This window comes from Coregonus lavaretus (assembly GCF_964263955.1).
Source record: "Coregonus lavaretus genome assembly, chromosome: 3".
Lineage (NCBI taxonomy): Eukaryota > Metazoa > Chordata > Actinopteri > Salmoniformes > Salmonidae > Coregonus > Coregonus lavaretus.
Genome location: NC_139990.1, coordinates 14,390,534 through 14,417,294, shown reverse-complemented (window position 1 = coordinate 14,417,294; position 26,761 = coordinate 14,390,534). Strand labels below are relative to the sequence as shown.

Below are 26,761 nucleotides of genomic sequence, written 5' to 3'. Positions count from 1 at the left end.
ATTCTCAGACTTTCCTTGCTGAATAAAAGTTTAAATAAATGCAGTATGGTAATTTAAGGTGGAATGTGCACTACTGTGGTAATCTAGGGTGGAGTGTAAACTACTGTGGTAATCTAGGGTGGAGTGTAAACTACTGTGGTAATCTAGGGTGGAGTGTAAACTACTGTGGTAATCTAGGGTGGAGTGTAAACTACTGTGGTAATCTAGGGTGGAGTGTGCACTATTATGGTAATCTAGGGTGGAGTGTGCACTATTATGGTCATCTAGGGTGGAGTGTGCACTATTATGGTAATCTAGGGTGGAGTGTGCACTATTATGGTAATCTAGGGTGGAGTGTGCACTATTATGGTAATCTAGGGTGGAGTGTGCACTATTATGGTAATCTAGGGTGGAGTGTGCACTATTATGGTAATCTAGGGTGGAGTGTGCACTATTATGGTAATCTAGGGTGGAGTGTAAACTACTGTGGTAATCTAGGGTGGAGTGTAAACTACTGTGGTAATCTAGGGTGGAATTTGCACTACTATGCTAATCTATGGTGGATTGTGTACTACTGTGGTAATCTAGGGTGAAGTGTGTATTACTATAGCAATCTAGGGTGGAGTGTGCACTACTATGCAGTTTTCAGCTGAAGTGATATTAGCCTCCGTGTGAAGAGGCTGTTAAATAAAGACATTTCATTGTTGGGCGCTGTGCGATGCTGCCACACACACTCACACAAACATACACACGCTCACACACACTCTTCAATTTCAGGCACGCTGCCATGCTTTATAGGATGACTGCCCTCCAGGACACTCAGCTAATCCTCATCTGGTCAATGAGCTACGTCCCTCCCTCCCTCCCTCCTGTCCTCCCTCCCTCTCTCCCCCTCCCAACCCCTCTCTCCTTCCCTCCTTTCCTCCCTCCCTTTCTCCTGTCCTCCCTCCTCTTTCCCTCCCTCCCTTTCTCCTGTCCTCCCTCCTCTTTCCCTCCCTCTCTTTCTCTTTGGCTGCTGGAGTAGCCGACAGACAGCTTTCTGGGCTGGTGGATGCCCGGGATAACACACACGCACTGCCTTAACATTTCGTAGAGAGGGCCGCGGGCTGGACCATCTGTGTCGCCCCAGCTTCCACCCGGCGCCATGGCAACCTAACAGATGCACCAGTAAATAAACAGTATATTTCTCCAGGCGACCAGTTGCCACATCCCATAATACCATGGCAGCCTTTAACACCCACCAGGTGGGGAACGATGAACGACACATAACTCTACCCACGCCAGCAGAGAGAGTTACACCTAATGGTGGTGTGTGTGTGTGTGTGTGTGTGTGTGTGTGTGTGTGCACGTGCGTGTGAGTGTGTGAGTATGTGTCTTTGCATGTGTGTGTGTGTGTGTATGTGTGTGTGTGTGTGTGTGTGTGTGTGTATGTGTGTGTGTGTGTGTGTGTGTGTATGTGTGTGTGTGTGTGTGTGTGTGTGTGTGTGTGTGTGTGTGTGTGTGTGTGTGTGTGTGTGTGTGTGTGTGTGTGTGTGTGTGTGTGTGTGTGTGTGTATTGGCTGGGAGACACCTGCACAGTGATGTTATATATGACCTTGCAGCAGGGTGGATGATACAGTAGTTAAGCCAGCTGAGCTACCAGCGAGAACACAGTGCTATTGTATACAGCCAGCAGTGGTACTGTATACAGCCAGCAGTGGTACTGTATACGGCCAGCAGTGGTACTGTATACAGCCAGCAGTGGTACTATATACGGCCAGCAGTGGTACTGTACACGGCCAGCAGTGGTACTGTATACGGCCAGCAGTGGTACTGTATACGGCCAGCAGTGCTATTGTATACAGCCAGCAGTGGTACTGTACACGGCCAGCAGTGGTACTGTACACGGCCAGCAGTGGTACTGTATACGGCCAGCAGTGGTACTGTACACGGCCAGCAGTGGTACTGTATACGGCCAGCAGTGGTACTGTACACGGCCAGCAGTGGTACTGTACACGGCCAGCAGTGGTACTGTACACGGCCAGCAGTGGTACTGTACACGGCCAGCAGTGGTCTGTATACGGCCAGCAGTGGTACTATGTATATGGCCAGCAGTGGTACTATGTATGGCCAGCAGTGAGCAGTGATACTGTATACGGCCAGCAGTTCTACTGTGTATGTCCAGCAGTGATTCTCTGTATGGCCAGCAGTGGTACTATATACGGCCAGCAGTGGTACTGTATACGGCCAGCAGTGGTACTGTATACGGCCAGCAGTGGTACTGTACACGGCCAGCAGTGGTACTGTACACGGCCAGCAGTGGTACTGTACACGGCCAGCAGTGGTACTGTATACGGCCAGCAGTGGTACTGTACACGGCCAGCAGTGGTACTGTATACGGCCAGCAGTGGTACTGTACACGGCCAGCAGTGGTACTGTACACGGCCAGCAGTGGTACTGTATACGGCCAGCAGTGGTACTGTATACGGCCAGCAGTGGTACTGTATACGGCCAGCAGTGGTACTGTATACGGCCAGCAGTGATTCTCTGTATGGCCAGCAGTGGTACTGTATACAGCCAGCAGTGATTCGCTCCTCTCTTGCTTTCTTCATCAGTATGAGCCTGTTTGTTCATTAAAGCCCAGACAGATTCCTCTCTTGCTTTCATCATCAGTGTGCGCCTGTTTGTTCATTAACGCCCAGACAGAAGATGAACCTAAGCACTACATTCGTCCTGGAGTCCTCAGGGGACTTTGTAAAAAGAGAGGGAGGGAGGGTCTGTGTGCGTCTGTGTGCTTACTGAAGAATAAATAAGGTTTCATGCAGTGTTTTCCCCTTACTGCCACAATGACATGCAGATATTTCTGCATGTATATTCCTTCCTCCCATTTCTCCAGCCAAATCACAGGTAGGCCTTTCCAAATATGAGCAAATCAGCCATTCAATGCATTATTCCATACCATTACCCCCCTGCCTCCCCCAAGGCCCAGCCTTAACACAGCCTAGCCAAGTCATCCTTGAGTCGTTCAGTTTGGTTCAGTCACTGGGCAACTGTCTTCCGCCCCGACCCTAACCCCCGACCCCGGCTTTTGATCACTGCCGTTTCAGTCTCTGGGAGATGAGGAGAGAAATAGAGCGAAGCCAGACCAAGCTGGCTGCCACTAGTCTTTGTTCCTCAAAGTCCTCTCCTGTTGTTACCCCAGAAGAATGTCCCCGTTGTTTACTGTTGTTGTTGTTTTCTGTTGTTAATTACAAATGCCATCCATTTTTACATTTACATTTGGGTCATTTAGCAGATGCTCTTAACCAGATCGACTTAAACTCAGGTTGACCATTCCAGCCAGCAAAAAATGTTTTGGGTTTTTCATTGTCTTTTCCTTATAGAAATTGAACCCACAATCTTGCCGTTACTATCGCCACACTCTTACCAACTGAGTTGGTTGAGAATAGAAAAAACATAGAAAATATGTCCCTTTCTGGGAATGTATTTGGTTGGTTTTGGTTGTTCGGCTATTGCTCTGACAAGGCCAAATAATAGCCAACTCACCCTCCATGACACACCATGTCACCATCCAGACACAATCTCACAAAGAACGTCCTCCAGACCTTCGGAAGACATTGCAGAATTGTCTCTGACATTTCTGTGAAAGGAAGATTCATAAAACCCAACCTTCATAAAACAGGACAAACAGTCCATATTAAAACTGGCTTGTATTCATTTAAGTTCAGCAGAATTGTTAATCATATTCAGAAAGCCCTTCAGTTGACAATGGCCATGTTGTTTAGTAAAAGCCTGTGGTTTTCCCCCACATAGCAGATCCAGGTCTTATAGCTACTAACTGTCATCAGGATTATAGTTACAACCCCCTGCCCTCTGGATCCACACGTGCGCGTGCACACACAGCTTACACTCATGTTAATTGTTATTCTATAGAGCTGTGAGTGTCTATGGAGGTCAAAGTTGACGTATTGTGATCCTGCCTCTCCGATTGTCTCTCTCTACTCGTTAGTGAAATGACCATCAACAGAGTGTTATGTGTGTGTGTTGTGATTTAATGACTTTAGCAGCTGATTAAGTAGCGTGTTTATATATTTTAGGGATTGTTACTTACACGTGATGTCACATATAGGGCAACACATCAAATCAAAATCAAATCAAAGTTTATTGGTTGCGTATACAGATTTTCAGATGTTATCGCAGGTGCAGCGAAATGCTTGTGTTTCTAGCTCCAACAGTGCAGTAATACCTAGCAATAAATAAATAAGAACAATACACACAAATGATATAGGTTGAGCCATGACTAGAATACAGTATATACATATCAAGTGGGTGAAACAGTATGTAAACATGATTAAAGTGACCAGTGTTCAATTACTCTTATGTACATAGAGCAGCAGTCTCTAAGGTGCAGGGTAGAGTACCGGGTGGTAGCCGGCTAGTAACAGTCTCTAAGGTGCAGGGTAGAGTACCGGGTGGTAGCCGGCTAGTAACAGTCTCTAAGGTTCAGGGTAGAGTACCGGGTGGTAGCCGGCTAGTAACAGTCTCTAAGGTTCAGGGTAGAGTACCGGGTGGTAGCCGGCTAGTAACAGTCTCTAAGGTTCAGGGTAGAGTACCGGGTGGTAGCCGGCTAGTAACAGTCTCTAAGGTTCAGGGTAGAGTACCGGGTGGTAGCCGGCTAGTAACAGTCTCTAAGGTTCAGGGTAGAGTACCGGGTGGTAGCCGGCTAGTAACAGTCTCTAAGGTTCAGGGTAGAGTACTGGGTGGTAGCCGGCTAGTAACAGTCTCTAAGGTTCAGGGTAGAGTACCGGGTGGTAGCCGGCTAGTAACAGTCTCTAAGGTTCAGGGTAGAGTACCGGGTGGTAGCCGGCTAGTAACAGACTCTAAGGTTCAGGGTAGAGTACCGGGTGGTAGCCGGCTAGTAACAGTCTCTAAGGTTCAGGGTAGAGTACCGGGTGGTAGCCGGCTAGTAACAGTCTCTAAGGTTCAGGGTAGAGTACCGGGTGGTAGCCGGCTAGTAACAGTCTCTAAGGTTCAGGGTAGAGTACCGGGTGGTAGCCGGCTAGTAACAGTCTCTAAGGTGCAGGGTAGAGTACCGGGTGGTAGCCGGCTAGTAACAGTCTCTAAGGTTCAGGGTAGAGTACCGGGTGGTAGCCGGCTAGTAACAGTCTCTAAGGTTCAGGGTAGAGTACCGGGTGGGAGCCGGCTCGTAACAGTCTCTAAGGTTCAGGGTAGAGTACCGGGTGGTAGCCGGCTAGTAACAGTCTCTAAGGTTCAGGGTAGAGTACCGGGTGGTAGCCGGCTAGTAATAGACTCTAAGGTTCAGGGTAGAGTACCGGGTGGTAGCCGGCTAGTAATAGACTCTAAGGTTCAGGGTAGAGTACCGGGTGGTAGCCGGCTAGTAATAGACTCTAAGGTTCAGGGTAGAGTACCGGGTGGTAGCTGGCTAGTAACAGTCTCTAAGGTTCAGGGTAGAGTACCGGGTGGTAGCCGGCTAGTAACAGTCTCTAAGGTTCAGGGTAGAGTACTGGGTGGTAGCCGGCTAGTAACAGTCTCTAAGGTTCAAGGTAGAGTACCGGGTGGTAGCCGGCTAGTAACAGTCTCTAAGGTTCAGGGTAGAGTACCGGGTGGTAGCCGGCTAGTAACAGTCTCTAAGGTTCAGGGTAGAGTACCGGGTGGTAGCCAGCTAGTAACAGTCTCTAAGGTTCAGGGTAGAGTACCGGGTGGTAGCCGGCTAGTAACAGTCTCTAAGGTGCAGGGTAGAGTACCGGGTGGTAGCCGGCTAGTAACAGTCTCTAAGGTTCAGGGTAGAGTACCGGGTGGTAGCCGGCTAGTAACAGTCTCTAAGGTTCAGGGTAGAGTACCGGGTGGGAGCCGGCTCGTAACAGTCTCTAAGGTTCAGGGTAGAGTACCGGGTGGTAGCCGGCTAGTAACAGTCTCTAAGGTTCAGGGTAGAGTACCGGGTGGTAGCCGGCTAGTAATAGACTCTAAGGTTCAGGGTAGAGTACCGGGTGGTAGCCGGCTAGTAATAGACTCTAAGGTTCAGGGTAGAGTACCGGGTGGTAGCCGGCTAGTAATAGACTCTAAGGTTCAGGGTAGAGTACCGGGTGGTAGCTGGCTAGTAACAGTCTCTAAGGTTCAGGGTAGAGTACCGGGTGGTAGCCGGCTAGTAACAGTCTCTAAGGTTCAGGGTAGAGTACTGGGTGGTAGCCGGCTAGTAACAGTCTCTAAGGTTCAAGGTAGAGTACCGGGTGGTAGCCGGCTAGTAACAGTCTCTAAGGTTCAGGGTAGAGTACCGGGTGGTAGCCGGCTAGTAACAGTCTCTAAGGTTCAGGGTAGAGTACCGGGTGGTAGCCAGCTAGTAACAGTCTCTAAGGTTCAGGGTAGAGTACCGGGTGGTAGCCGGCTAGTAACAGTCTCTAAGGTGCAGGGTAGAGTACCGGGTGGTAGCCGGCTCGTAACAGTCTCTAAGGTGCAGGGTAGAGTACCGGGTGGTAGCCGGCTAGTAACAGTCTCTAAGGTGCAGGGTAGAGTACCGGGTGGTAGCCGGCTAGTAACAGTCTCTAAGGTGCAGGGTAGAGTACCGGGTGGTAGCCGGCTAGTAACAGTCTCTAAGGTGCAGGGTAGAGTACCGGGTGGTAGCCGGCTAGTAACAGTCTCTAAGGTTCAGGGTAGAGTACTGGGTGGTAGCCGGCTAGTAACAGTCTCTAAGGTGCAGGGTAGAGTACCGGGTGGTAGCCGGCTAGTAACAGTCTCTAAGGTTCAGGGTAGAGTACTGGGTAGTAGCCGGCTAGTAACAGTCTCTAAGGTGCAGGGTAGAGTACCGGGTGGTAGCTGGCTAGTAACAGTCTCTAAGGTGCAGGGTAGAGTACCGGGTGGTAGCTGGCTAGTAACAGTCTCTAAGGTGCAGGGTAGAGTACCGGGTGGTAGCTGGCTAGTAACAGTCTCTAAGGTGCAGGGTAGAGTACCGGGTGGTAGCCGGCTAGTAACATTGACTAAGGTCCAGGGCAGGGTACTAGGCGGAGGCCAGCTAGTGATGACTGTGGTGACACACACAGCGGGTTAGTGACACCCCAAACCCAACCAATTCAAGGGTCTAATTCCCTTTAATAGACCCTATTTTACCCTGCATGCTGTATGCTGTCATTATGGTGGGACCTAGGATTGAATTGATTGGACATGTGGAACTAATGTCACTGGACTGGGGTGGAGGGGGGAATGGAGGTGAGAGGACACATACTGTTGTCCTATGAAGCGAACTTTCAGTTATATATGAAATTCTTGGAATTGATGTTTGGATTGTTTCCCAGTACTCAAAGAGCTGAAGATCGAAGACAGACAATCAGACAGATAGCAGACAGACGTGGAGACAGACACCTAGTATGCATCTCAAATGGCACCCTATTCCCTGAATAGTGCACTACTTTTGACCAGAGCCCATAAAGGGAATAGGTGCTATTTGGGACACAGCCATAGAAGATAGAAGGCAGACATCCTGTCCGTCAGTAAAGAATAGAGGTAAATTGGATGTAGGTTATAATCTATATATCTAGCTGACTTGGTCATGCTGTAAAGGACAATTGCTTTTCCACATAGACTTAACACAATGTGTGTTCAAGGATACTAGCAGGAAGGATACAAACTGAACAAACAAACGATGCTGGAGGCTTCACAGTCTCTTTGCACAAACTCCCAACAAATTTCTCCTATACTTAATGTAACTAGGCCAGCCCAGCACTTACAATCTTTTTCAATCTTTAAAGGTTGCACACCGTTGCTTTTGTTATGTGAATATGAAAGGGCTTTGTATTGTAAAGAAGGGCAGGCAGAGGGAGGATGTGCCTGCTGTCTTTTGTGGTAGTTAACCAGCCCAGACTAAAAGGAGGTCCCCTGGGGTACGGCAGACAGCAACAGTGTGCCCCCATAATGCAGTTTGTTCTTCCTCCAGTATCCCATCCTGATTGGTTGGAAGCATCTGCGGCTGATCAGAGTGCTGTGATGTAGGGATGGATGATGAATCAACGATCTGGGTTGTGTTCATTAGGCAACAAACAGAAGAAAACAGACTGAAACAGGGAGAGATTTCCTGAACTTCCTGGTCCAATATGAAACACTGATTTTCATTTCCCATTACAAAATGTTTTCCATTGCATGCCCTAATGAACAGGGCCCTGTATTGAGTCAACACCTATCTCCTCTAGCTGGTCTGTTTGAGGATTCTCAGAACCTCCGAATCTCCCGCTGTGTCAGACATCAAACACCAACGTCTCCTCCAATCCCAGAGCTCCGTCACAAACTAGGGGTTTTCCAGGACACCACGCAGGGGGTTAGAGTTTTTCTCATTAGAGTTTATATGAGACAAGAGAAGTATAACAACGTGAGAATCTCCTATATCAGAATGGACAGTTAAAGCATCCTGGTTTACTGCATTCTATCTGCTCCAAGGTTTATATTCAATAGACAAGGACAAACTTCTCTTTATGAACTAGAACATAGTTTTCATAACAGTCGATACAGTAGAACAAATGGCAAAGTTTTTTTTTGTAAATGATTTTTTGTACTTTTTTAGGGATAGATCAGCTTTAATATTGCAGATAGATTGTGGGTTATATCAATGTAATTGTCTGCATTATTTCCAATCCCCCATATATTATTTTGGTAAATATATATCTATTATTCTAAATATATATTTTTATTAAATATATTTTCCTTCCTTATTATTTTCTGTTAACTTTTGTAAACTTTGTTCATATTCCATAGATGAATGGCTTTCCGTTTTGTTCTAGTAGTGAATATGTTGTGATTCTTATGTCCGATGGCTGATGAAGAACATTGTGCTGAATGTGGCATAGTTGGCAGAGTGGAGCTATAGATTATGGACAAACAGACATCAATGCCTCGTTGGTCTTCTACATGTTGCATACTGTTTGCATTGTCAATGCGATCAATCGTCCTACAACAGGCTACAGAGGAATAGGGCCTATAGGAATACGCAACAGGCTTTATATGGATGGTCCTAAACAGTTTTCAACAGTCATTCCTGTGACACGATACAGCGAGGAATACATTTGTTATTTTACTAAACTTTAGTTACCCCCAGATGAGCTGAACATCACACATCTATTTCTCTCGATCTTTCTTTCTTTCTTTCTTTCTTTCTTTCTTTCTTTCTTTCTTTCTTTCTTTCTTTCTTTCTTTCTTTCTTTCTTTCTTTATTTCTTTCTTTCTTTCTCTCTCTCTCTCTCTCTCTCTCTCTCTCTCTCTCTCTCTCTCTCTCTCTCTCTCTCTCTCTCTCTCTCTCTCTCTCTCTCTCTCTCTCTCTCTCTCTCTCTCTTCCTCTCTCTTCCTCTCTCTTCCTCTCTCTTTCTCTCTATCTCTCTGTCTCTCTCCCTCTCTCCCTCTCTCTCTCTCTCGTTCTCTCTCTCTCTCTCTCTCTCTCTCTCTCTCGCTGGCCCTGTCATATCTCTCTCTCCTCCTCTCCTATGTCTCTCTCTCTCCCTCTCCCTCTCTCTCGCTGGCCCTGTCATATCTCTCTCTCCTCCTCTCCTAGGTCTCTCTCTCTCCCCTTCTCTTTTTCTGTTTCTCTCTCTCGGTCCTTCAGCTGAGCTGCTCTCTTTCTGTTTCTCTCTGTCTCTCTCTGTCTGTCTCTCTCTCAATTCAATTCAATTCAATTTCAATTTAAGGGCTTTATTGGCATGGGAAACATATGTTAACATCGCCAAAGCAAGTGAAGTAAATAATAAACATAATAAACAATAAAGATTAACAGTAAACATTACACTCACAAAAGTTCCAAAAGAATAAAGACATTTCAAATGTCATATTATGTGCAAATAGTTAAAGTACAAAAGGGAAAATAAATAAACATAAATATGGGTTGTATTTACAATGGTGTTTGTTCTAAACTGCTGTGAAATATATTTTCAATAACCAAAAATATTGTATTTACGGCTGTTTGAAGCTGGTGTACAAAACCAAAAGTAAAAAACGAAACTTAAGAATGGGAAGCATATAAACAGTGCACATAGAACAGCTCTACCGCTTCTTAGACTTGCTTTCAATGAGAATGACTCATGTTTCTATGTAAATTTGGTCAGGTTGACCAAAAGTTACATATTGTAGGTTAAGTGTTGTGCAGTGATGACACTAAGCTGAAGAAAGACTGAGTGACAGAGAGTTTAACCATTTGTGTTCTGTGGCTGGTGGTGCTGAAGATAGATATTGCGAGCTTAACTACACAGTTGTCATGGCAGACGATAGTTACTGCATGGACTCAAGTCTCCTTGTCGTAAGTGGTGTTGTATATATTAGTACAGTGTGCAATTCCAGACAACTCACATCTAAAATCATAGATGTTCTGAATATGAGTGTATCAGTAAAACAGCCTAACGCCAACACTGTGCTGAATGGGGGATATGTCCACAATGTGTAGGATGCATTTTAGGCTACAATTAACTTTTTATTGTTGACATTTATTAGTTTACCTTTTCCAATTCCTTTCTTTTCCCCTCTCTCAGCTGTCCGGAACGACCGCAATAAGAAGAAGAAAGAGAGTCCCAAGCCAGAGCTGACAGAGAACTACGAGCTGAGTGCAGAACAAGAGGCCATCATAGAGAAGATACGCAAGGCTCATCAGGAGACCTTCCCATCGCTCTGCCAGCTGGGGAAATACACCACGGTTAGCACACACACACACACACACACACACACACACACACAGAGAATAGAATAGAATAATACTACAGGATATTGTCATTTTCAGAACACAGACATTCGTAACCCAACCCCTTGAGAAATTCACACACAAACCCTGAGGGGTTGGAAGCCAGGGTCAGTCACTGTGCAGTTTAGAGGTTAAGTGCCTTGCTCAAAGGCACAACGACAGGAGATTAGCATGCACACAGATACACTTGTATTTAGTTGTAGTTAATGCTCCAGGAACAGTTTGCATCAATGTCACACTGACGCACACCACAAGCCTGTATTTCTAAACCCCCTGTTGACACACTGTCTGTTTCATTATGTGTGATAGTGTACTTCTGACTTGCAGAACCCACAAAGTGAATCGATCCTATGTACTGTACTGCAAATCCCCCTCTAATGCAGGAGCCAGAACTCAATTATGAGATAAATCCTCCACAACACAACTCAATAACCTCTCCTCTCCGTGCACGTCCAGGAGGGTTGGATAGATTTAGAATGGAAATCCATGACAATCAAAGGAGGTTTGGACCGGTCTTTGGGGCAGGTGCTTCATGTCAACTGATTATAAATATCCGGAGAGTGTCATGAGAAGATAGACATTCTACACTAGTCTTTAGAGAGCCTCGATAGGTTCCACAACTGAACAGTGGTTCTGTGCTGAACAGTGGTCCTGTGCTGAACAGTGGTTCTGTGCTCTGCTGCTGACCCTGGGCTTCTTCCAGTCTATTCACTGTGTGCATTATTCTACTCAATATTATTGTCAGAAATCTCTACTACATTACCTTTTGAGCATGTATGTAGTATGTACTCCTACAGATCAGATGTTTGTTTGCAGATTCATAATGTATTTTCTACTACCAGGGGATAGACCATTCATAATGTTAGTATAAGGGCTCTATTCAATCTGTATCGCTGAAGCGTTACAGATTGCACGATAGAAATGTAAAGATAATTTCAGATTGAGCCGACATATGCAGCGTTTACCGTGAATACAGTCTCCGCTATCGCAGGAACATTGCCTTTAAATTTCAATCACACTGTAACGCTGAACTTCTGCGATACGGATTGAATATAACCCTGAGACTCTGTTGTTTAGAGACATCCATAATGTTAGTATCAGACCCTCTTGGTTAGTGACATCCATAATGTTAGTACCAGACCCTCTTGGTTAGTGACATCCATAATGTTAGTACCAGACCCTCTTGGTTAGTGACATCCATAATGTTAGTATCAGACCCTCTTGGTTAGTGACATCCATAATGTTAGTACCAGACCCTCTTGGTTAGTGACATCCATAATGTTAGTATCAGACCCTCTTGGTTAGTGACATCCATAATGTTAGTACCAGACCCTCTTGGTTAGTGACATCCATAATGTTAGTATCAGACCCTCTTGGTTAGTGACATCCATAATGTTAGTACCAGACCCTCTTGGTTAGTGACATCCATAATGTTAGTACCAGATCCTCTTGGTTAGTGACATCCATAATGTTAGTACCAGACCCTCTTGGTTAGTGACATCCATAATGTTAGTACCAGACCCTCTTGGTTAGTGACATCCATAATGTTAGTACCAGACCCTCTTGGTTAGGGACATCCATAATGTTAGTATCAGACCCTCTTGGTTAGGGACATCCATAATGTTAGTATCAGACCCTCTTGGTTAGGGACATCCATAATGTTAGTACCAGACCCTCTTGGTTAGTGACATCCATAATGTTAGTACCAGACCCTCTTGGTTAGGGACATCCATAATGTTAGTATCAGACCCTCTTGGTTAGTGACATCCATAATGTTAGTACCAGACCCTCTTGGTTAGGGACATCCATAATGTTAGTATCAGACCCTCTTGGTTAGTGACATCCATAATGTTAGTACCAGACCCTCTTGGTTAGTGACATCCATAATGTTAGTACCAGACCCTCTTGGTTAGTGACATCCATAATGTTAGTACCTGACCCTCTTGGTTAGGGACATCCATAATGTTAGTATCAGACCCTCTTGGTTAGTGACATCCATAATGTTAGTACCAGACCCTCTTGGTTAGTGACATCCATGATGTTAGTATCAGACCCTCTTGGTTAGTGACATCCATAATGTTAGTATCAGACCCTCTTGGTTAGTGACATCCATAATGTTAGTACCAGACCCTCTTGGTTAGTGACATCCATGATGTTAGTACCAGACCCTCTTGGTTAGTGACATCCATAATGTTAGTACCAGACCCTCTTGGTTAGTGACATCCATAATGTTAGTATCAGACCCTCTTGGTTAGTGACATCCATAATGTTAGTACCAGACCCTCTTGGTTAGTGACATCCATAATGTTAGTACCAGACCCTCTTGGTTAGTGACATCCATAATGTTAGTACCAGACCCTCTTGGTTAGTGACATCCATAATGTTAGTATCAGACCCTCTTGGTTAGTGACATCCATAATGTTAGTACCAGACCCTCTTGGTTAGTGACATCCATAATGTTAGTACCAGAACCTCTTGGTTAGTGACATCCATGATGTTAGTACCAGACCCTCTTGGTTAGTGACATCCATAATGTTAGTACCAGACCCTCTTGGTTAGTGACATCCATAATGTTAGTACCAGAACCTCTTGGTTAGTGACATCCATGATGTTAGTACCAGACCCTCTTGGTTAGTGACATCCATGATGTTAGTACCAGACCCTCTTGGTTAGTGACATCCATAATGTTAGTATCAGACCCTCTTGGTTAGGAACATCCATAATGTTAGTATCAGACCCTCTTGGTTAGTGACATCCATAATGTTAGTATCAGACCCTCTTGGTTAGTGACATCCATGATGTTAGTACCAGACCCTCTTGGTTAGTGACATCCATAATGTTAGTATCAGACCCTCTTGGTTAGTGACATCCATAATGTTAGTACCAGACCCTCTTGGTTAGTGACATCCATGATGTTAGTACCAGACCCTCTTGGTTAGTGACATCCATAATGTTAGTACCAGACCCTCTTGGTTAGTGACATCCATAATGTTAGTATCAGACCCTCTTGGTTAGTGACATCCATGATGTTAGTACCAGACCCTCTTGGTTAGTGACATCCATAATGTTAGTACCAGACCCTCTTGGTTAGTGACATCCATAATGTTAGTACCAGAACCTCTTGGTTAGTGACATCCATGATGTTAGTACCAGACCCTCTTGGTTAGTGACATCCATGATGTTAGTACCAGACCCTCTTGGTTAGTGACATCCATAATGTTAGTATCAGACCCTCTTGGTTAGGAACATCCATAATGTTAGTATCAGACCCTCTTGGTTAGTGACATCCATAATGTTAGTATCAGACCCTCTTGGTTAGTGACATCCATGATGTTAGTACCAGACCCTCTTGGTTAGTGACATCCATAATGTTAGTATCAGACCCTCTTGGTTAGTGACATCCATAATGTTAGTATCAGACTCTCTTGGTTAGTGACATCCATAATGTTAGTATCAGACCCTCTTGGTTAGGAACATCCATAATGTTAGTATCAGACCCTCTTGGTTAGGAACATCCATAATGTTAGTATCAGACCCTCTTGGTTAGTGACATCCATGATGTTAGTATCAGACCCTCTTGGTTAGTGACATCCATAATGTTAGTATCAGACCCTCTTGGTTAGTGATATCCATGATGTTAGTATCAGACCCTCTTGGTTAGTGACATCCATAATGTTAGTATCAGACCCTCTTGGTTAGTGACATCCATAATGTTAGTATCAGACCCTCTTGGTTAGGAACATCCATAATGTTAGTATCAGACCCTCTTGGTTAGGAACATCCATAATGTTAGTATCAGAACCTCTTGGTTAGTGACATCCATAATGTTAGTATCAGACCCTCTTGGTTAGTGACATCCATGATGTTAGTATCAGACCCTCTTGGTTAGTGACATCCATAATGTTAGTATCAGACCCTCTAGGTTAGTGACATCCATAATGTTAGTATCAGACCCTCTTGGTTAGGAACATCCATAATGTTAGTATCAGACCCTCTTGGTTAGGAATCAAATCAAATCAAATCAAATTTTATTGGTCACATGCGCCGAATACAACAGGTGCAGACATTACAGTGAAATGCTTACTTACAGCCCTTAACCAACAGTGCATTTATTTTAAACAAAAAAGTAAGAATAAAACAACAACAAAAAAGTGTTGAGAAAAAAAGAGCAGAAGTAAAATAAAGTGACAGTAGGGAGGCTATATATACAATAAAATAAAGTGACAGTAGGGAGGCTATATATACAGGGGGGTACCGTTGCATAGTCAATGTGCGGGGGCACCGGCTAGTTGAGGTAGTTGAGGTAATATGTACATGTGGGTAGAGTTAAAGTGACTATGCATAAATACTTAACAGAGTAGCAGCAGCGTAAAAAGGATGGGGTGGGGGGGCAGTGCAAATAGTCCGGGTAGCCATGATTAGCTGTTCAGGAGTCTTATGGCTTGGGGGTAGAAGCTGTTGAGAAGTCTTTTGGACCTAGACTTGGCACTCCGGTACCGCTTGCCGTGCGGTAGCAGAGAGAACAGTCTATGACTAGGGTGGCTGGAGTCTTTGACAATTTTGAGGGCCTTCCTCTGACACCGCCTGGTATAGAGGTCCTGGATGGCAGGGAGCTTTGCCCCAGTGATGTACTGGGCCGTACGCACTACCCTCTGTAGTGCCTTGCGGTCAGAGGCCAAGCAGTTGCCATACCAGGCGGTGATGCAACCAGTCAGGATGCTCTCGATGGTGCAGCTGTAGAATTTTTTGAGGATCTGAGGACCCATGCCAAATCTTTTTAGTCTCCTGAGGGGGAATAGGCTTTGTCGTGCCCTCTTCACGACTGTCTTGGTGTGTTTGGACCATGATAGTTCGTTGGTGATGTGGACACCAAGGAACTTGAAGCTCTCAACCTGTTCCACTACAGCCCCGTCGATGAGAATGGGGGCGTGCTCAGTCCTCTTTTTTTTCCTGTAGTCCACAATCATCTCCTTTGTCTTGGTCACGTTGAGGGAGAGGTTGTTGACCTGGCACCACACGGCCAGATCTCTGACCTCCTCCCTATAGGCTGTCTCATCGTTGTCGGTGATCAGGCCTACCACTGTTGTGTCGTCGGCAAACTTAATGATGGTGTTGGAGTCGTGCCTGGCCATGCAGTCATGGGTGAACAGAGAGTACAGGAGGGGACTGAGCACGCACCCCTGAGGGGCCCCCGTGTTGAGGATCAGTGTGGCAGATGTGTTGTTACCTACCCTTACCACCTGGGGGCGGCCCGTCAGGAAGTCCAGGATCCAGTTGCAGAGGGAGGTGTTTAGTCCCAGGATCCTTAGCTTAGTGATGAGCTTAGAGGGCACTATGGTGTTGAATGCTGAGCTGTAGTCAATGAATAGCATTCTCACGTAGGTGTTCCTCTTGTCCAGGTGGGAAAGGGCAGTGTGGAGTGCGATAGAGATTGCATCATCTGTGGATCTGTTGGGGCGGTATGCAAATTGGAGTGGGTCTAGGGTTTCTGGGATTATGCTGTTGATGTGAGCCATGACCAGTCTTTCAAAGCACTTCATGGCTACAGACGTCAGTGCTACGGGTCGGTAGTCATTTAGGCAGGTTATCTTAGAGTTCTTGGGCACGGGGACTATGGTGGTCTGCTTGAAACATGTTGGTATTACAGACTCAGTCAGGGACATGTTGAAAATGTCAGTGAAGACACTTGCCAGTTGGTCAGCACATGCTCGGAGTACACGTCCTGGTAATCCGTCTGGCCCTGCGGCCTTGTGAATGTTGACCTGCTTAAAGGTCTTACTCACATCGGCTACGGAGAGCGTGATCACATAGTCGTCCGGAACAGCTGGTGCTCTCATGCATGCTTCAGTGTTGCTTGCCTCGAAGCGAGCATAGAAGTGGTTTAGCTCGTCTGGTAGGCTTGTGTCACTGGGCAGCTCGCGGCTGTGCTTCCCTTTGTAGTCTGTAATAGTTTTCAAGCCCTGCCACATCCGACGAGCGTCAGAGCCAGTGTAGTATGATTCAATCTTAGACCTGTATTGACTCTTTGCCTGTTTGATGGTTCGTCGGAGGTCATAGCGGGATTTCTTATAAGCGTCCGGGTTAGAGTCCCGTTCCTTGAAAGCGGCAGCTCTACCCTTTAGCTCAGTGCGGATGTTTCCTGTAATCCATGGCTTCTGGTTGGGGTATGTACGTACGGTCACTGTGGGGACGACATCATCGATGCACTTATTGATGAAGCCAGTGACTGATGTGGTGTACTCCTCAATGCTGTCTGAAGAATCCCGGAACATGTTCCAGTCTGTGCTAGCAAAACAGTCCTGTAGCTTAGCATCTGCGTCATCTGACCACTTTTTTATTAGCCGAATCACTGGTGCTTCCTGCTTCAGTTTTTGCTTATAAGCAGGAATCAGGAGGATAGAGTTATGGTCAGATTTGCCAAATGGAGGGCGAGGGAGAGCTTTGTATGCGTCTCTGTGTGTGGAGTAAAGGTGGTCTAGAGTTTTTTCCCCTCTGGTTGCACATTTAACATGCTGGTAGAAATGAGGTAGAACGGATTTAAGTTTCCCTGCATTAAAGTCCCCGGCTACTAGGAGCGCTGCATCTGGATGAGCGTTTTCCTGTTGATTAATGGCCTTGTACAACTCATTCAGTGCAATCTTAATGCCAGCATTGGTTTGTGGTGGTAAATAGACAGCTATGAAAAATATAGATGAAAACTCTCTTGGTAAATAGTGTGGTCTACAGCTTATCATAAGATACTCTACCTCAGGCGAGCAAAACCTTGAGACTTCCTTAGTATTTGATTTTGTGCACCAGCTGTTGTTTACAAATATACACAGACCGCCGCCCCTTGTCTTACCAGAGTCTGCCGTTCTGTCCTGCCGATGTAGCGTATAGCCTGCTAGCTGAATGTTGTCATTGTTGTCGTTCAGCCACGACTCCGTGAAACATAAGATATTACAGTTTTTAATGTCCCGTTGGTAGGATAACCGTAATCTTAAATCGTCCATTTTATTCTCAAAAGCTTGAACGTTGGCTAATAGGATTGATGGGAGAGGCAGTTTACTCGTTCGCCGTCGGATCCTTACAAGGCACCCGGATCTGCGTCCACGATATCTCCGTCTCTTCCTCACGCGAATGACGGGGATCTGGGCCTTGTTGGGTGTCTGTAGAATATCCTTCGCGAACGCCTCGTTGAAGAAAAAGTCTTCGTCCAATACCAGGTGAGTAATCGCTGTCCTGATATCCAGAAGCTCTCTTTGGTTATAAGAGACGATGGCAGAAACATTATGTACAAAATAAATTACAAATAACGCGGAAAAACACACATAATAGTACAATTGGTTAGAGGGCTGTAAAACGGCAGCCATCTTCTTCCGGCGCTGTTCCATTCTGACCTAGAGAACATCCATAATGTTAGTATCAGACCCTCTTGGTTAGTGACATCCATAATGTTAGTATCAGACCCTCTTGGTTAGTGACATCCATAATGTTAGTATCAGACCCTCTAGGTTAGTGACATCCATAATGTTAGTATCAGACCCTCTTGGTTAGGAACATCCATAATGTTAGTATCAGACCCTCTTGGTTAGGAACATCCATAATGTTAGTATCAGACTCTCTTGGTTAGTGACATCCATAATGTTAGTATCAGACCCTCTTGGTTAGTGACATCCATAATGTTAGTATCAGACCCTCTTGGTTAGTGACATCCATGATGTTAGTATCAGACCCTCTTGGTTAGGAACATCCATAATGTTAGTATCAGACCCTCTTGGTTAGGAACATCCATAATGTTCGTATCAGACCCTCTTGGTTAGTGACATCCATAACTTTAGCTCTGTCCGTGACGCTACATTTTGTTTACGCCAGTGTGTTTCATGTGTAGCAGCAACAAATCTAATGGTGGGGGTAGTGAAAAATAGATGTCAGGAACAGATGACTTTGCTTTTCTGCTGCTGAAAACATCAAAAGCACATCAGGGAAATGTTTCAGAGCTCGGGCGGCGTTACATGTGTTTGTGTGTGTTTGTGTGTGTTTGTGTGTGTGTGCATGTGTGTTTGTGTGTGTGTGCATGTGTGTTTGTGTGTGTGTGCATGTGTGTTTGCGTGTGTGTGCATGTGTGTTTGTGTGTGTGTGCATGTGTGTTTGTGTGTGTGTGCATGTGTGTTTGCGTGTGTGCATGTGTGTGGAGAGGAGGCAGAGGCAGCGGCAGACGGAAACATCAATCTGGGTGAGAGACGAAGACGTGGAGACTTTCGGGACGACCGAGCATGTCTTCTCTTCCATTTCATTCCCTTCTTTCCTGACACTTGTGAAAAGTGGAAGAAATGCGGCTGTTCCAGCGTGTGTCATGATCTCCTTCCGTGGCGTATATCAAAGGGTCGGGAGGAGGAGGAGTGGCGGGGACACAAACACACACACACAGATCCACCATGCGACAGGGCTTAGCTTCGTATTGGAAATGACTGTCAGTCTGTTTGAGGGCTTTATTTACACCAGTCATCTATCAGGAGGCTGGAACCTTTCCTCTTTCTCCACCTCCCCCTCCCCTCCTTCCCCCACCCTCATGTTAACAGCCAGACGGACAGGCAGACAGACATCGGGGTATCTGTTGGTTTGGTTTTATACACTGAGAGCCTTCCCTCCAGAGAGCGAGAGAGAGAGGCCCTGTCCTGATGGATAAACTCTGACGGACAGAAATGAAACCACTTAAGATCAATTTGTCACGTCGCTCTTCTGGTTTCACGGTCTTCTAAAGCCTGACCTTGAGTGTTTGGTATTGAGCTAGCTATGGCCTCTAGCTGGCTTGTACAGGGATAGAGTATAGGGTCTTTGGGCATTGCCAAAGATAATACATATTTTTGTTAGGATACAATCTTGATCCATAAAGTTGAAAAACAGTAAGGCCGAAGACGTTCAGTCTCTAGGAGTCTAAAAAAGCCTTGTGCATACCACAACGCCCAGTACAGCTAAACAGCCACAACACCAGAGAGAGAGAGAGAGAGAGAAAGAGAGAGAGTTTCAAGATTTAATGTCACATGCACAAGTACAGTGAAATGCCTTTCTTGCAAACTCAAAACCCAAAGAGAGACAGAGACAGAGACAGAGAGAGACAGAGAGAGACAGAGAGAGACAGAGAGAGAGACAGAGAGACAGAGAGAGAGAGAGAAAGAGAGAGGAGACAGGTCTCAGAGCCTGGATGTGGAGGCAGCTCTCTGCTCCCAGCATCCCTCTGAGCAGAAGTCAAGGTTCACAGAACAGCAAAACCTCCTGAGCCAAATAGCAGAGTCAGATATGTACTGAGCTATGGCATGTAGATGGAAACGTCCAATAGAGATAGACTGCCATGCCAGATAGATAGAGCGTAGCTCGTTTTGGGACATTTTGACAGGTAAATGTGGGTTAGTGAGATGGTTCCTGAGTGATTGATAGTGTTATAGCAGATTAATATAGCGGTACAGTGGCTTGCGAAAGTTTTCACCCCCCTTGGCATTTTTCCTATTTTGTTGCCTTACAACCTGGAATTAAAATGGATTTTGGGGGGGTTTGTATCATTTGATTTACACAACATGCCTACCACTTTGAAGATTACAAATATTTTTTATTGTGAAACAAACAAAAAATAAGACAAAAAAAAAGAAAACTTGAGCGTGCATAACTATTCACCCCCCCAAAGTCAATACTTTGTAGAGCCACCTTTTGCTGCAATTACAGCTGCAAGTCTCTTGGGGTATGTCTCTACAAGCTTGGCACATCTAGCCACTGGGATTTTTGCCCATTCTTCAAGGCAAAACTGCTCCAGCTCCTTCAAGTTGGATGGGTTCCGCTGGTGTACAGCAATCTTTAAGTCATACCACAGATTCTCAATTGGATTGAGGTCTGCGCTTTGACTAGGCCATTCCAAGACATTTAAATGTTTCCCCTTAAACCACTCGAGTGTTGCTTTAGCAGTATGCTTAGGGTCATTGTCCTGCTGGAAGGTGAACCTCCATCCCAGTCTTAAATCTCTGGAAGACTGAAACAGGTTTCCCTCAAGAATTTCCCTGTATTTAGCGCCATCCATCATTCCTTCAATTCTGACCAGTTTCCCAGTCCCTGCCGATGAAAAACATCCCCACAGCATGATGCTGCCACCGCCATGCTTCACTGTGGGGATGGTGTTCTCGGGGTGATGAGAGGTGTTGGGTTTGCGCCAGACATAGCGATTTCCTTGATGGCCAAAAAGCTCAATTTTAGTCTCATCTGACCACAGTACCTTCTTCCATATGTTTGGGGAGTCTCCCACATGCCTTTTGTTGAACACCAAACATGTTTGCTTATTTTTTTCTATAAGCAATGGCTTTTTTCTGGCCACTCTTCCGTAAAGCCCAGCTCTGTGGAGTGTACGGCTTAAAGTGGTCCTATGGACAGATACTCCAATATCCGCTGTGGAGCTTTGCAGCACCTTCAGGGTTATCTTTGGTCTCTTTGTTGCCTCTCTGATTAATGCCCTCCTTGCCTGATCCGTGAGTTTTGGTGGGCGGCCCTCTCTTGGCACGTTTGTTGTGGTGCCATATTCTTTCCATTTTTTATAATGGATTTAATGGTGCTCCGTGGGATGTTCAACGTTTCAGATTTTTTTAAATAACCCAACCCTGATCTGTACTTCTCCACAACTTTGTCCCTGACCTGTTTGGAGAGCTCCTTGGTCTTCACGGTGCCAGTGCCGCTTGCTTGGTGGTGCCCTTTGCTTAGTGGTGTTAAAGACTCTGGGGCCTTTCATAACAGGTGTATATATACTGAGATCATGTGACAGATCATGTGACACTTAGATTGCACACAGGTGGACTTTATTTAACTAATTATGTGACTTCTGAAGGTAATTGGTTGCACCAGATCTTATTTAGGGGCTTCATAGCAAAGGGGGTGAATACATATGCACGTGCCACTTTTCCGTTATTTATTTTGTAGAATTTTTTGAAATACAGTTGAAGTCGGAAGTTTACATATACTTAGGTTGGAGTCATTTAAACTCGTTTTTCAACCACTCCACAAATTTCTTGTTAACAAACTATAGTTTTGGCAAGTTGGTTAGGACATCTACTTTGTGCATGACACAAGTAATTTTTCCAACAATTGTTTACAGACAGATTATTTCACTTATAATTCACTGTATCACAATTCCAGTGGGTCAGAAGTTTACATACACTAAGTTGACTGTGCCTTTAAACAGCTTGGAAAATTCCAGAAAATGATGTCATGGCTTTAGAAGCTTCTGATAGGCTAATTGACATCATTTGAGTCAATTGGAGGTGTACCTGTGGATGTATTTTAAGGCCTACCTTCAAACTCAATGCCTCTTTGCTTGACATCATGGGAAAATCAAAAGAAATCAGCCAATACCTCAGAAAAACAATTGTTGACCTCCACAAGTCTGGTTCATCCTTCGGAGCAATTTCCAAACGCCTGAAGGTACCACGTTCATCTGTACAAACAATAGTACGCAAGTATAAACACCATGGGACCACACAGCCGTCATTCCGCTCAGGAAGGAGACGCATTCTGTCTCCTAGAGAGGAATGTACTTTGGTGCGAAAAGTGCAAATCAATCCCAGAACAACAGCAAAGGACCTTGTGAAGATGCTGGAGGAAACAGGCACTCAAGTATCTATACCACAGTAAAACAAGTCCTATATTGACATAACTTGAAAGGCCGCTCTGCAAGGAATAAGCCACTGCTCCAGAACCGCCATAAAAAAACCAGACTACGGTTTTCAACTGCACATGGGGACAAAGATCGTACTTTTTGGAGAAATGTCCTCTGGTCTGATGAAACAAAAATAGAACTTTTTGGCCATAATGACCATCGTTATGTTTGGAGGAAAAAGGGGGTTGCTTGCAAGCCGAAGAACACCATCCCAACCGTGAAGCACGGGGGTGGCAGCATCATGCTGTGGGGGTGCTTTGCTGCAGGAGGGACTGGTGCACTTCACAAGATAGATGGCATCATGAGGAAGGAAAGTTATGTGGTATATTCAAGCAACATCTCAAGACATCAGTCAGGAAGTTAAAGCTTGGTCGCAAATGGGTCTTCCAAATGGACAATGACCCCAAGCATATTTCCAAAGTTGTGGCAAAATCGCTTAAGGACAACAAAGTAAAGGTATTGGAGTGGCCATCACAAAGCCCTGACCTCAATCCTATAGAAAATGTATGGGCAGAACTGAAAAAGCGTGTGCGAGCTAGGAGGCCTACAAACCTGACTCAGTTACACCAGCTCTGTCAGGAGGAATGGGCCAAAATTCACTCAACTTATTATGCGAAGCTTGTGGAAGGCTACCCAAAACTTTTGCCCAAGTTAAACAATTTAAAGGCAATGCTACCAAATACTAATTGACTGTATGTAAACTTCTGACCCACTGGGAATGTGATGAAAGAAATAAAAGCTGAAAGGAATCATTCTCTCTACTATTATTCTGACATTTCATATTCTTAAAATAATGTGGTGATCCTAACTGACCTAAGACAGGGACATTTTACTAGGATTAAATGTCAGGAATTGTGAAAAACTGAGTTTAAATGTATTTGGCTAAGGTGTATGTAAACTTCCGACTTACATTTACATTACATTTACATTTACGTCATTTAGCAGACGCTCTTATTCAGAGCGACTTACAAATTGGTGCATTCACCTTATAGCCAGTGGGATAACCACTTTACAATATGTTTTTTTTCTTTCTTTCTTTCTTTGGGGTGGGGTAAGTTGGGGTAGAAGGATTACTTTATCCTATCCCAGGTATTCCTTAAATAGGTGGGGTTTCAAGTGTCTTCGGAAGGTGGTGAGTGACTCCGCTGTCCTGGCGTCGTGAGGGAGCTTGTTCCACCATTGGGGTGCCAGAGCAGCGAACAGTTTTGACTGGGCTGAGCGGGAACTGTGCTTCCGCAGAGGTAGGGGGACAGCAGGCCAGAGGTGGATGAACGCAATGCCCTTGTTTGGGTGTAGGGACTGATCAGAGCCTGAAGGTACGGAGGTGCCGTTTACCTCACAGCTCTGTAGGCAAGCACCATGGTCTTGTAGCAGATGCGAGCTTCAACTGGAAGCCAGTGGAGTGTGCGGAGGAGCGGGGTGACGTGAGAGAACTTGGGAAGGTTGAACACCAGACGGGCTGCGACATTCTGGATGAGTTGTAGGGGTTTAATGGCACAGGCAGGGAGCCCAGCCAACAGCGAGTTGCAGTAATCCAGACGGGAGCCTGGATTAGGACCTGTGCCGCTTCCTGTGTAAGGCAGGGTCGTACTCTCCGAATGTTGTAGAGCATGAACCTACAGGATCGGGTCACCGCCTTGATGTTAGCGGAGAACGACAGGGTGTTGTCCAGGGTCACGCCAAGGCTCTTTGCACTCTGGGAGGAGGACACAACGGAGTTGTCAACCGTGATGGCGAGATCATGGAACGGGCAGTCCTTCCCCGGGAGGAAGAGCAGCTCCGTCTTGCCGAGGTTCAGCTTGAGGTGGTGATCCGTCATCCACACTGATATGTCTGCCAGACATGCAGAGATGCGATTCGCCACCTGGTTATCAGAAGGGGGAAAGGAGAAGATTAGTTGTGTGTCGTCTGCGTAGCAATGATAGGAGAGGCCATGTGAGGATATGACAGAGCCAAGTGACTTGGTGTATAGCGAGAATAGGAGAGGGCCTAGAACTGAGCCCTGGGGGACACCAGTGGTGAGAGCACGTGGTGCGGAGACAGATTCTCGCCACGCCACTTGGTTGGAGCGACCGGTCAGGTAGGACGCAATCCAAGAGTGAGCCGTGCCGGAGATGCACAACTCGGAGAGGGTAGAGAGGAGGATCTGATGGTTCACAGTATCAAAGGCAGCAGACAGGTCTAGATGGACAAGAGCAGAGGAGAGAGAGTTAGCTTTAGCAGTGCGGAGAGCCTCCGTGACACAGAGAAGAGCAGTCTCAGTTGAATGACCAGTCTTGAAACCTGACTGGTTTGGATCAAGAAGGTCATTCTGAGAGAGATAGCAAGAGAGTTGGCTAAAGACGGCACGCTGAAGAGTTTTGGAGAGAAAATAAAGAAGGGATACTGGTCTGTAGAGCGATCGAGTGTTGGTTTTTTGAGAAGGGGTGCAACTCTCGCTCTCTTGAAGACGGAAGGGACATAGCCAGTGGTCAAGGATGAGTTGATGAGCGAGGTGAGGTAAGGGAGAAGGTCACCGGAGATGGTCTGGAGAAGAGAGGAGGGGATAGGGTCAAGCGGGCAGGTTGTTGGGCGGCCGGCCGTCACAAGTCGCAAGATTTCATCTGGAGAGAGAGGGGAGAAAGAAGTCAAAGCATAGGGTAGGGCAGTGTGAGCAGGACCAGCAGTGTCATTTGACTTAACTGTAAGTAATTTTTTTCATTTCACTTCACCAATTTGGACTATTTTGTGTATGTCCATTACATGAAATCCAAATAAAAATCAATTTAAATTACAGGTTGTAATGCAACAAAATAGGAAAAACGCCAAGGGGGATGAATACTTTTGCAAGGCACTGTATGGTTGATTGACAGCTAGGCATAGCATCTTTGTACAGGGAGTTTGACAGTGTCTAACACGGTTTGTTTTTAGACTGATAAACTGACTGACATTAAGATAGGGCTCGGCGTGAGGTAGTGTGTGATTGACACCGGAGCTTCGCAAACGACGTACTGTTGGGAGTGTTCTGGAGCAGAGCAAAGGAATATTTGTGAGGGATAATGTGATAGACATGTAGGAACTCACACACACACACACACACCTCAAACTTATCTCGAGGCTTGGGGGAGTTTCATGTCACCTGTCAATCATTCTGGCTATGTTCATACAGTTTAATAAACAAACAAAGTAGAATACACCACAGCACTGGCACACGCTCTCTTAAAAAACAAAATATGGAGCAACGGTAACAATCGTTACAGTCTTTTCCCATGGTGGATGTTTGACATTGAGATTATAACTAAAGCTAATCATTAGTGATTTAAGCCTTCCACATTCCAAGTATTTGTAAAGACTTTCCCTGGTGAGGAACAGCTCTAAGGGAAGAGTTACCATCAGTTCACAGTTTGCCTTGAAGATTATTTGTCCCTTTTCTGTCCAAAACACAAGTTTAGGAATGTCCCACGACCATGTTTACCCCACCTCCTTCATTTCTACCAAGTAGTAGTACCATTCATTTTCAGATTCAAATAGAAATTCCCCTCTCCTTAAATAACAGATTATAGTAAATAATAACCAGTAGTTCCCCCAGTCAGTCAGTCATGTAATATTTATAAGTCACATTCTTCAAAATCAAGATATAGTCAGTCAGTCATGTAGGCAGGATGCGTACTGCTGTACTGCTGTCAGTACTGTCACGGCAGTAGCAGTAGGCTTGTAGTTAGATAATGCCTTAATCTGGATCACTAGTAATTATGTTGGCTCTCAAACTGAGAACTCCCTCATTATTACAAGCGATTGGTTCCTGACTCGCCTTTTGAACGTCGCTCCTCCTCAGCTCTCTCTCTCTCCCCCTCTCACTCTCTCTTTCTCTCTCTCTCAGCTCCCTAGATTAGGTTAAAGCTCCAATTATGTGGTGAAATATTCCAATCCTAGTCCTGGGTGATTTAGGAGTTCACTGCTGGGTGAGGGGAGATAGCGGAGAGAGGGTGAGTGAGAGGGCTTAAGGCGTGACAATGAATAAGGCTTCATTGACAGTGATGGTGATGAAAAACGGCCCTGGCACTTTAAAAGACAAAATAAAACATTAGGGATATGTGGTCCTCAGCATCAAGGAGGATAAGTGTGTTTGTGTGTGTGTGTGTGTGTGTGTGCGTGCGTGTGCGTGTGCGTGTGCGTGTGTGTTATATAGCCTAGTCAGCCATTGACTATGAGCTACATTATTACTGCTATACTCTACTGTCATTATCCTTCACAGGTACTGGATAATAATGCTGCCAGTAGTATTTTTTAAATTTTGTTATGCCTACACACACACCCCGGCCGGAGCGTTGGTTTCTACATTGGCAGCTTATTTTCTAACGTCGCAACTTGTCTAATTTGTTTGGATAAATGCCTTTAAATGAAATTAGAACTCCCAGGCCACTTCCTTGTTC

The 26,761-nt window shown here is 45.4% G+C and overlaps 1 protein-coding gene across 1 annotated transcript in view; it reads left to right on the top strand.

Moving 5' to 3' along the window:
• LOC311122720 (retinoic acid receptor beta-like) overlaps nucleotides 1-26,761 on the top strand; it is a gene marked incomplete at both ends in the record, with an annotated part of 52,639 nt that overhangs the window by 4,903 nt on the left and 20,975 nt on the right. Inside the window, one exon of the mRNA XM_084158095.1 lies at nucleotides 10,473-10,633. Coding sequence (XP_084014221.1) covers nucleotides 10,473-10,633 — 161 coding nt within the window. The remainder of the gene's footprint in view (nucleotides 1-10,472; nucleotides 10,634-26,761) is intronic.